Here is a 12,661-nt window from a genome sequence, read left to right on the forward strand (position 1 = left end):
AAGAACGATACATAGGTTCATCTTAATTCATCTTTCGTATTTTAAGTTGCGAACTAATTATATTTTCTTTAATACTGCACATAAAGAAATAAGCAATACTTAAAGATGCACTCTGACTTCCAAACAAGATTTAAATAATAAAAAAATGATACAAATGTTTTAATATACCCAAAAGGATGAATTAATGTCAACAACAATGGTTCTTATGAATGATACCCAGTTTATTTGGAAGAAAGGGGTAGACACACGGTAGTTCTACCTAGAGACATAGCTATATATAGTACAGCACAGTAAATATCGAAGCGCTCATAAATCAATTAATATTTTTGCGTTTACAGCTATTACATACACGGTTACAATCTTGTTATCAGTATTTATTATTTTCCATCAATGCATTATTTAGTAAGTAGTTAAGGTTTATCACTCAAAAGTTATGTTTATCATACATGTGTATGTATTGATTTTGAATAAGAGTGTCGCTTTAAAAAAAAACCCACTTGCAACATGGTTGTTTTTCATAATGGTGATATTTGTCCCATTTATGTACAGTTTGAATTGTTTTCCTGCATAATTAAAACTGTATATTGGCAATCTTTCTGGTCAAGATAACTAGTGTCATGTATTTTCTGGTCGCCGTCAAATGTCGCATCATACTTCGTCTGTCCATAATACAGTCGTCCACACATCGTTTTTAAATAGGAAACATAAACAGGCACTGTAAATAACTTTTTTCAAATTAAACATGTTTACTACTTTTTAAAAAAGTGTTAAAATCTTGTTATTTCGTCGAATCTCTTTTCTGGAATGTTAATGTCATCTCGCCGTTTTCTCTTAACAAAATTCACAATTCGGTACTGTGTTTTATTTACAGACTGCTAATTGCCTCCATTCCCGAATTTTAATTCTCATCAACATAAAAACAAACATCATTCTATGATCGAACAGTGACCTGTAGGTGCTTTTTAGTTCACAGATATCAGGACTTGGTACAAGATAATAACATACATGTTATACAAGTTTATGCCTTGTGACACCGTATGTATTATTTTGGCTACTCGGCTTGTCCTCAATTGTTGGATTTCATCATAATTATATATGCACCTTCACAATTGTAGCCACGTTTTGCCTTTTCTGATTGGTAAGTTTAGTTGATATATAGCTAAATAGGTTGTCAGATATTGGGTTAACTCTAAACACACATTGGTCCAGTGTGACTGAAACAAGTAATCATATAACATTACTTGGCGGTACCCACTATCAGTATAATCTCTCAGGGTTCTGAAAGTTTAAACTAAAGAAGTAACACAAACAGTTCCTGTGTTGAATATTCAATAAGTACACCGACAATAAATAACGATACAAGAACAAGCCCGGTATCCTAAAATAATTAAAAGAAGTTTCAAAAAAAAATTAGAAAAAAATGGCAACAATATAACATGCGCTTAGGCTTTGATTAATTATTCGACAAATGAAATACAATCATAATCTAGATTTCAATCAGGACCTTTAAGCTCAACACTAGTATTGTGTTTAGAAGAATTGTGTTTAACAATCATGTTTGTATACATCGGGTAGAACTCGTTCATTTTCTGTCTTGATGACGATGACGAACTGGCCTTAACCTGCACGAGCCCCTTCTTATCGACATCGCGATCTTCGAGCATCAGAATTGTTTGCTTCGGTCTTGTAAATGGCGTGTTGTAATTCCCCCGTCGGTTGCTAGACACAAGACTGCCACGATGTGAGCGACTTGTCAATATTTGTCGAAAACCATTCCTAAACTTTGTTGACACGAAATTGTATATAATAGGATTTACTGCATGATTTAGATAGAACAATATCCTTACAGAAAACAACATGCCGTAGTATCGTTCTATTCCAAGGCCGTATATATCTTTGATTTGAGCGTATGTTAGCCACATGCTAACAAGTCTATACGGAAGATGGAAAATGAAGAACAAAAGAACTAAGCACACAATTATGTTAATAACCTGCATGCGAAGTTGGCGACGATGTCGGCAATGCTTAGAATTATTAAGATCCACATCACGTGAGTAATTAAGAATATAGCAAATATTACAATATAAAATAAGTAACGTAAGAAAAGGTAGCACGAAGAAAAACACAAACTGCAAAGTCGCGAATGTTTTCTGCCATTGCAGTATCATTGGAATTCTGCAGACTTTGATAGCCGTTCCATCTAAGTGGAATGAATCCTTGTATTTCGCAATATATAGCCAGGGAATATTGCACGTCGCGCATATGGTCCAAAGAAAGGGCAAAACCTTCGCAGTTCTCGTGACATTATCTCCAATACCTCTGAGCGGCTGACAGATAACCCGGTATCTCTCGATGCTTATGGCTATGAGAGTCAAAATGGACGCATGAGCCACTGTGTTCTCCAGAAATGGAACGGCTTGGCCTGAAAAAAGTTCAACAAGTAATAAACATCATCTTTTCCCTTGAGCTAAGAAACATATCCTTTGGATTGTTTTTCCATTTTAATAGGTCATTGTATTATTTTGCGACAGGGTGGCCCCTGGCTACATCAGAATATTTCTTTGATATTGTTAAGAATAAAATTGGAATTATGTTTCATAGAGAACCATATTGTTCTTAAGTGGTATTTTACAATTACATGATAACACAGTATCTAAGAACGAAGCTTAGATTTTATATCATTCTGCTATTTTAGCTCGTATGTCGCATTCCCTATGTGCACTTTATTTGTTTATTAACTTACTTCTCAAAAACACTCGTTTTCATGAATTTTCAGAAACTTTATTTCTTTCATGCTTCACGGTGAAACAGTTTCACCAGTGAACACTAATTTGATATTCACCCTGCCAGTTAAAGAGTGGAAACACCACTTGTTAGAATAACTTTATTAAACAATTGTAGTTTCTTTTGATTAAAATGAATACCATAGTTTTTACACAGAATGTGTATGTAATGGTAGTATGTCGAAATTTGATATTAAACAAAGATTGCCTTTGGCAAAATTTATTAGGGAAATGATAAATATATTATTTATCAAATATTTAAAGCTGAGAAATTGGACACAATTCCATATAATAAATCAAATGTTAAAAATCTAGTCTAAAAACAAAAATCCCGAAATATTCCCACGATAATAAACTGATCAATAAACCAAAATTATCCATCATAATCTAAAACATGTCAAGCGTTGTCTTCCATCATCATTTGGAATAAGACTCCTCCACAACGGACTGAGATTGATGTCTGGCAGGGAAATTAATTGAATACCAGTGTATCATAAAAAAACAACAAGAAAGCTTGGAAAATCTTGTTTAATCTATCTTAAGTCATGGACCAATAAACCATGGATTTGAAACTAAATTATATGTGTGTATAGAACCCTTGAATTCATAGAAAGATTATCAGAGATCGTATCCGATGTTTTGTTTGGAGTTGTCTGTCATTTGTTTTATTATTGATCGAGAAATTGTGCAACGTTCATAAGCTGAAACTTCGTATCTACTGTTGTAACCTACCAATTTGTTAACATTTTATATTTTGTTCTATTTGTTTTAATGAATATCAGATTTATGTCTTGAGCCAGATATTTCTTCGGTTGTTTTCTCACATATTCTGGTGATCGCGAGGGAAAACAACGTTAACAAAATTAAATGCATTTTTCAAAATCATAAGGCTCTGCAATTAATGTTCCAAACATCAACACCATGATTTGTTTTAAAAGATAAATATACCAACCATTAAATTATGTCAAGATTTTGATAATATAATAACAAGGAAAGGTTGTACGACAGCTCTTCAACTAAGCAATTTTCTACTTTTGCCTATTTCTTAGTATTAAATTAAATAAAAAAATCGGGTCGGTAAAATGGCAGTTTTTAAATATTTACTCTATTTCATTGAAAGTGCCATGTTTGTGTTGTTGTGTCCAATTTATAAATAATGAGTAGTGATTGAATATATTTTTATTGGTTTTAAAATCTATGCTATGGATGTAAAGAAATGCGGGTATAAATTTCGGATCTATTTTTGGTTATTTTCTATTATTTTCCATTTATTCATTGCATTAATTTATTACGTAATCACAAACATTTTATTATTATATATTTATATTCATAAACCATCATCTTACAACCTTGGGTTTGTGCATTGAATATAGCACTTACACGGTTTTTTATTTCCATAAAATATTTTCTAAAATACTAACAAAATTTTCAGTTCCTAACTGTTTCCTAACCTTACCTCTTACATTTGTCTTTTGAGAAAGAATGCCTCGAAAAGAGAATAGGGCAAATAATGGTTGGAGACGAACTTCATTTCTTTTCCGAGTAATATTTTGTGATAATAAACGTAAGCGGTATATGAAACCCTATTTTTAACAGTCATCCAAAAATATAAACATTTACAGCTGGTAAACACAAATAATGAAAAAGTATTGTTGTGATAAGAGTGGAATGGTATATGCTATTTTAAAACGAAATTACTGAAAACATTAATTTTCTTCTTTATGTGAGACATTTAACATACAATAAAAGTCACTAGTTTTTGCTGTGACTCTAAGATTGCAGTAACCCATTTTATGCTTAGTACGTTCATAATGTGGTATCGTGACAACAAAACATGGTTTAAATGTGTGTATGTGCAATTTTCATTCCTACTTTTGTTAAACGGAACTATCTGGTCTATATATTGTTTATATTGTTATTTCTTTGTATGATCAGTGTGAGCCTCTGAAGTGTATTGTTCTACCAACTAACTCAATTATTTCATGTTACGCATGAATTTGAGTGATTAAATGTGTTGACTTGACTTAGTTCGCAGCGGCAGAAATGGCTTTGATCATGCAAGGTTTCCAAGGAGAATTAACATACAATAGATAATTAATTTGTTCCTTGCAGATGAACTTGTTGATTGACTTCAATATTTATATGAAAAACTACAGAAAAAATAAGTCCAGTAGTCCAGTAGTAAAATGTTTAAACATAAGCCCCGTTTAATGGCACAGGGTCAACATCAATGACATAGAACACAAAAACAATGACAAACCTGAAACATGGAACAACAACACAAAACTCCACAAACAACACACAACATATATATTATATAAAACTAGGATTGTTATGTACCGCCTTGGAACGGTCAGTAAAATGTAAATGTACTGGGAAGATCCTTGAAAAGCTACTAGGAAGATCCTTCTTCACTTTGTGTTATTTGGTTTTCGCTTTTTACACTTGTTTCATGTAGTTTATTGTTAAAACAACCAATAGATTATTTTAATTAATGATGTGTTTTCGTTGATGTGTGTTGTTTTGTAAAATGATGCACTGTATGAACATTAATATTAAATTGTGTTTTGTTAACTGGACTCTTAAGGAACCAGTTACAATTGAATGATGATGGTGTTGATGTTGATGATGGTGATAAATAGATTCCTAATGCGCAGTCTACTTACCTATAATTGTATACCATTTTGTTCATATTTCTAAATATGTAACATTCTTTCTCCAGCAATTAATTATAGTTTCTCCCACTATTTAGTTGCTTGTTAAAAACTGCATCTTTATCGGTATTTGATTAAATCATTTTGCATGGACATACAAGGTGTCTCGGTCAGATTTTCTAAACGCAGTAAATAGCAACCTACCATACATCCGTAAAATCTTCCATCAAAGCTAGCAAATTACTAAATGTGAACGCCACATTACGATAGTATCTTTAATCATTAAAATGTACTCTCATTCGCGGTATTTTCACTTAAGCTTATAATAATCCGATGGAAATTGATGAACAAACTTATTAATTCAATTCAATTAATTCAATTAGTCACGTGGTATTTTGGCGAGAAACTTAAATCGCCCAAGCGTTAAAGGTGAATTAAATCAGTAAATGAGTGTTGTGCCATGGATTAATTTTTGCGGCTTTGTGAAAATGTAAAATAGCTAATACAATAAACTGTTAGTTTACCAAACGGAAATATACGGAATGCCGTTAAGGCCATCGCCTATGAATGTTGATCTGAAACGCGATAATCGATAGTACGATGATGAAAACGCAAAAGTACGATCATGATGAAAACGCGACAGTACGATAAAGAAAATGCAATAATACGACAGTACGATGATGATAATGCGATAAACTATCGTGTTTTCACCATCGTTCTTTCGCGTTTCACCATCGTAATATCGTGATTTCGCGTTTTCATCATCGTACTATGACATGATTCAAGGACTTAATACAAGCACCACCATTCTTTTTTGCGCATGCGCACCGGAGGCGATAGTACGATGATTAAAACACGACAGTACGATGATAAAAAACGCGATAGTACGATGATGAAAACACGACAGTACGATGATGAAAACGCGATAGTACGGTTATGAAAACGCGATAGTACGATGGTGAAAACACGACACTGCGATGATGAAAACGCGATAGTATGACGATGAAAACACGACGGTATGATGATGAGAATGAGACATTACGATAGTACGATAGTACGATGATAAAAACGCCAACTAACGAAACTACGATGGTGGAAACACGACAGTATGATTGTGAAAACACGATAGTTTATCGCATTATCATAATCGTACTGTCGTATTATCGCATTTTCGTTACAGTACTGTCGCGTTTTCATCATCGTACTATCGAGTTTTCACTATCGCGTTTCAGATCAACACAATCATAGGCGATGGCCTTAACTGCATTTTGGTACCTTTTCTTAAAAAACAACAAATGGAAGATATTTAAATTATTATAATTACCTCGTTAAGTTTGCACACTTACTGGTATGACATTGATAATTTTGCTTTTCATAATCATGTTGTGGTTTCTTTAATTACGTTATTCAGACCTCTTTTAGCTTAAGGACGAAAATCAACAAAATAACGCAAATTTTCTCCTGTACTTTCTAGGTTGCATATTAGAAGGAAATAATAAAAGAAGTGGAAGATCTACCGTAAATGCTTAATTATATTTGAATATTGTCACATACATTTTATAAATGTGAAATGAAAAGTTGTCAATATTTATGCGAAAAGCTACAGAAACAAGCTCAGTAGCAAAAAGTTTAAACATAAACCCGGTTTAATGGCACTGGGTAAACGCCATTCATCGGATTACACATCTGTTTCAAATTCGATTTCATGGCGTAAACTTCAACTACGTCAACACAAAGGCATCGTTTGCTGTCAATGTCAATCTTAGTTATCTCTCGCAGAGAGAACAGTGAACTATGGAAAGGAAAGTAGAACACTTTATCAAATCATGTAGACTGACAGAATACTCTCTGCGAAATAAGTGTTTGTATTCACGGTCAGATCTGCACAGCATGATATGTTGCTACAGTAAATTGGGTAAATCCTCGATTGTGATTGGCCTACAAATATGTGCGTACACCAAATGGTAAGCAAACCACTTAAATCACGCGTAATGTGTGCGTTGAAATATGTGTCCCTTTTAAATTTGCGTATTGTGTGCGTCGAAATGTGTGTCCCTTTTAAATTTGGATGCTCATTTTTGTATTCTGGTAATTTCACTATAACAGTGGTTTAAGGCTTTAGTGTTTCTTACATAATTTTAATATTTCAATATTTTTATCAAAATAAATTTTAGTTATTGTAAAAGACAGACTCACAGAAAAAAGTCAAATAATTCATGCCATCTCTGATTTTACAACATATTAAGATTGTCAAAGATATCATTAAAACCCTTTGTAAAAACGGGCCCTTGGGGCTGTATTCATAAAACGTCATAAGTCGTTTCTTAACTAGATTTGGTTTTAAAAATTTCCATAGCCAATATTAAGGCAAAATGCAGTGTTTTTAACATAAAGGAATCATATCATACGAATTATAGTTATGTTGAGGTAATAACATCAGGTAACCAGTCTCACTTAGCAAATGTTTAATAGATACCGACCCTAATAGCTATACAATCCAATAGTGTTATAGCACTGTGACGTAAAACGCCTGTTATCCTGGACAGCTATGCTCTTTGTTCATATTTTTGATTTTAAGAGCAAATGTTGCATTATTTTTTAACATAATTAATTCAATATAATGCAAACAGATTGTGCCTATAGTTGGTTTCTGTATAATTCGGTAATTAGGAAAGCCTAAGAGGGTTGTATGAGTTTAATCGATAAAACTGCGATATACGAGCATTTATAAAACCTTAATAATTACGAAGTAGACGATATGCTTATCAAAGAATTATGTATCATATGGGCCAGTATTCAATATTTATCTTATCCTTATCCTTAGACATGCCTCAGAGATTCAATCCAGCCTATTGGTCAGCTTAATATACAGGCCAATCAAAACAATTACTTATTATATTCTTAATTTTAAGTTCAATCTAAGTTACTTATTGAATACGGCCCATGGTGTCATTTGTTATCTTTTTATGTAGTTGATGTTTGGCAATATAAAATTTCAGTACAATATATCATGAATCAAATTGCGAATGGAAAGGCATTTATAAATTATATTGAAATATAACTTTTTGTTAAATAATGTTTTTCTTTTCTTTCCGTCTTGATTTCGTTAAACTTTTGCTTAATTCGGTTTCTGATAACCTGTCGTTTAAAGCGTAAAGATATCTAGATAGCTATCGCGTTTAACTAATGTACAAAGGGCATTCTCCTGGCTCGTTCATTATACAGCTGTTTCCATCATAGTATGTCATACATTTTATCTTTCTTTCAATCAGTCGCAAGTTAAACGCCATCTTCAAATACTGTAATGCGTGGTTATGTTTTCCCACGTGAAGACATTTTCAGCTGCTTCATTACGTGTATCCTAAATAATTCAGACAAGACCTTTTGTATTGCAATACTGAAAATTTGATAGATATGCCTTTTTCTCAAAATTAAAAAAAAAACGGAACAAATCCGGAACGCACGAATCACTGGACCAAGCGCAGTCAAGTCGCAAGTTAATAAGTATGCCACATTAACAATTATTCGACAGCAACCGCAACGACACAAGAACTGATCAAATTACTTATGCAAATCATTGATTAGCTGTTCTCATAAAATAAACTGTAGATGTTTTAAATTTCTGTCCTTTTGCGCCAAAGATAATAAACGATCATACTCCCTGCTGAAAAAAATGTGAATGCCATTATGTCGTTATTTTAACAAAGTTGCAAGCAAATTCTTTTACCCTCGGGAGTGTGTACAAATGAATTTCAAACATTCGAAACAAGGTTCTAAAATATTCCAAATTGAATTTTAGACAACTCTTAAAACAAACATCGAGAGAAAAATAGGCGCCGTACAGTATCTCATCGAGAACCAGGTAGATATAAAATTTATGAGAGTCAGATGGTCAATGTCATGCACACTACTATAAAGCACACTTGTAGGTTAATTAATTATTATTATTATCTATTTGAGTATTCTCTTTAGTAGATAGATATCTTTCTATTTTACACTGTATTGTTCTAAACGATTTTAAAGAGTAAATATCAACACAAATTTGTCACTCGTGAGGACACGATGTTGGGCAAGAGTCTAGTCTTGTGGTAGTGTTGTACCCTGAGTGATCCCCACTTGTCCGACATGTTGACCACACACCGAATTCACATACGCCCAGGCCAGGACAAGATCCCTTAATGATTTATTGAGAAGTGTGTCAATTTACCAATATGCTAAACTAGCAGGTCTGTTGCACATATAACTTATTTTGTGTATTTAGTTAAATCTGTTTGTAACTTTATTAAATGACATACTTTGACTAGTCGTCTTGGTTTTAGTAAATCATGTTTTTCTCATTGCTTTGCTTTAAACAATTTAGATATGTTTAGGCAATAATGATAAATAGGTACAGCTGGACGGACATTTAGTTCGTCTTTCATTCATCTTATAAACTACTTGTAGTGTACACCAAGCTGAAACACCTTTTATAACATTTATTACTGTATATTGTTATTGAATCAAACTGAATCAGTCCATAAATATGAACATATGAAAGTATTTTGTACAATATTCGTGTGTTTAATATTTCGACGTGCTTATACATAACACTTCGAATTTGAATCAAATAAATTAAACTTTGTATGTTTGCCATAATTTAATTAAAGGCAACAACGGAAACGTTTTTTGTATTTTTTTTTGCAAATTGACGGTTTTATTCTTCAGCAGGCTTATAGTATTGCCTGAACTTATTAGTTTATGCCATAATTTGTATGCGACCCGCATCACAATCTCTTCACTCTGACTAGAATATTTTAATTCTTATATAGACATTTCCTGTTTTGTGATTCGATCAATTAGTAAGACAATTAAAACGTCATTTTGCTTTCGAAATACTTAACGTATTTTATTTAACACATAATTTTATCCCCTTGGTCGCAGAGTGGTATCAATGATTATTTGGATTAATAGTTTCATCCGTTTGTAATATTTCAAGAATGTTTTTTTAATATTTTATACCGAAACCCCTTGCTACAGAGCTTAGTTACAAAAACATATTACACATAGTACTTACACATAGCTTTTCCGAAATACCAAATATCCCTTGCGTACAAGTCCGTAAGTGCAGTAGGCATGCACACCATGAGAACCAGGAGATCCGCAATGCACAAGTTGATGAGAAATATGTTCACCGACGTTTTCATGTTTCTGTTGAGGCATACCACCACTATTACCAGTAAGTTCCCAAGGATTCCAAACAGGAATATAAAAACATAAAACACTGTTGAAGTAACCACTAAATAACGTGGAAATTCCGGTGTCTCTGTGCTTTCGTTGCCTATTTCTGCATTGACAGAAATATTCCCGGCAGTCATATTTAACAAATATTCGACTGTCATCTCATTTCAAGAAAATTCTCCCATTGTCATTTCGTAATCACAGTGGATAGCAATTAACAATATATCTGAACACAAGTCTGACTTATTTCTACAGCTCGTCCTTTGTTAATTAAATACTAAATGTCCGTGTCCACTCTTTTGTGTTGATGATTTTACAAATACAGCTTAAGTATCAACAGTTCAAGGAAAATAGTATTATCGAAATGAAATTAGTATCATGTGTGTATCATTGTCAACTGATATTTCATAACTGTCTATAATAACAAAACTACGAAAACAGCAAGTAGGTCAATTCGGTTTATTATTTACCACAAAACAATCAATATATTTAGAAGTCATATTTCATCTCTCTAACATAAGTAAATGCCTGTATTGTGATCCTGAGAATAAAACATCCTTAAAATATATCAAGGTACGTACTATCAATTTAATTTACTCAAAAACCTCTGATAGCGACACATCCCACTCCTCCTACTATTGCAAGTATAGGACACTTGACATCCAGTAGTCTTCTTATACCCCTGCGATATAACTACTATGAAGTATCGGGCCTTCTCTTCTTCAATAGTCACAAGCAAGTTTTCCAATAAGCTCGGTACCTGACGCCAATAATAGCTACCATCAAATATTGGGCCTTCTCTGCTTCAATAGTCACAAACAGGTTTTCCAATAAGCTCTTTTCCTGACGCCGCCAATCGCATGAATACAACAACGTTCAATTAGTTTTCTTTTTTTTAAAGTCAGCTCGTCAACCTTACATTGCGAAGTGTATGACCTTAAAACATTTGTATTATGCAATTGATGGTACAAAAGCCAGACGCACATAACCAAGAGTAAAGTGGAACCATATATGAAATGAAATACGGTTAAATACCACCAGAGAAGAACACATTCGACCAATTTATATTGCCAATTGACGTAACCATTTCATTTTAACTTCATGCTTTAGCTTAATCTACATTTTTATCAAACATGCCTCAAAGTAAATAGACTGTTCTTTTGCCTTAAAAATGTAATGTTGTCTTGGTCCTCTGGGGTCTTATTTGTTTTTGGAAATGAAACAACCACCTAAGCAGGTGATAATGGGCATTTATTCTTCTGCATACATAGCCGTCACCAATGGACAGTTCCGACTATACCTTTCTGTATACTGGGAATGAACTTTCAGCCTTCGAAGTATCAGTCTTGCACTACAAATTGATATGTTCAACACTAAAAGCATCGTTATAGGAGGTGGACAGCTTTGAACGTCAAAATAACAGAGTTCTGGTGGCCCACGAACGTTATATAATGTTTTAAAACTTACATATTTGTCGTTTTGAGGAAATACAAGATATCGGCTATTTGGGGACACAGTTTAAGATCTATTATATTCAACGAGAGATCATATGAACAATATGTGTACGTGAATAAAAATACTTTTGTATGATAAGAATGTGAACGTAAAATCAAAGAGAGTTTTTCTTCTTCTACACCCGTTGGAGACTTCCGGCAAGAAACAAAAGCAACCGCCAAATTCGTTATCAAGCAATGGTGTTGGTTTATCTTTGGATCCCGTTTTACTTGAAACATATTTTGACGTTTCAAAATTGAAGAGTTGGTCTTTATGTATTATGTTGGATGTTCAAATACTGTACTTTCAAACAAGCAAACATAAGTACTACTTTTACTACTTTTTTACTAAATTTTGAGGGTTGAGGGCAACTGAAAAATCAACTGAAGAAAACACACATTGCGAGGATAAAACCATTTTCAAGACCAATTGAGATTTTTTGATGGGTTCAATGTTAGAAAAGCAGCATGCTACATCAACCTTTGCATTTTGGTTGGAGTCGTTGTTGACATC

General features: G+C 33.1%; 1 protein-coding gene across 1 annotated transcript; it reads right to left on the reverse strand.

Moving 5' to 3' along the window:
• Positions 1 to 1,493: 1,493 nt before the first annotated feature.
• Positions 1,494 to 10,874, reverse strand: LOC128235472 (pyrokinin-1 receptor-like). The gene is made up of 2 exons (XM_052950289.1): positions 10,491 to 10,874; positions 1,494 to 2,422 (listed from the first exon to the last, which is right to left on the reverse strand). Exons 1-2 carry the CDS (start codon positions 10,813 to 10,815, stop codon positions 1,494 to 1,496), a joined length of 1,254 nt encoding a protein of 417 aa, XP_052806249.1. The 5' UTR covers positions 10,816 to 10,874.
• Between the last annotated feature and the right edge of the window lie 1,787 nt (positions 10,875 to 12,661).

This window comes from Mya arenaria, chromosome 5 (genome assembly GCF_026914265.1).
Source record: "Mya arenaria isolate MELC-2E11 chromosome 5, ASM2691426v1".
In the NCBI taxonomy this organism is placed as follows: domain Eukaryota; kingdom Metazoa; phylum Mollusca; class Bivalvia; order Myida; family Myidae; genus Mya; species Mya arenaria.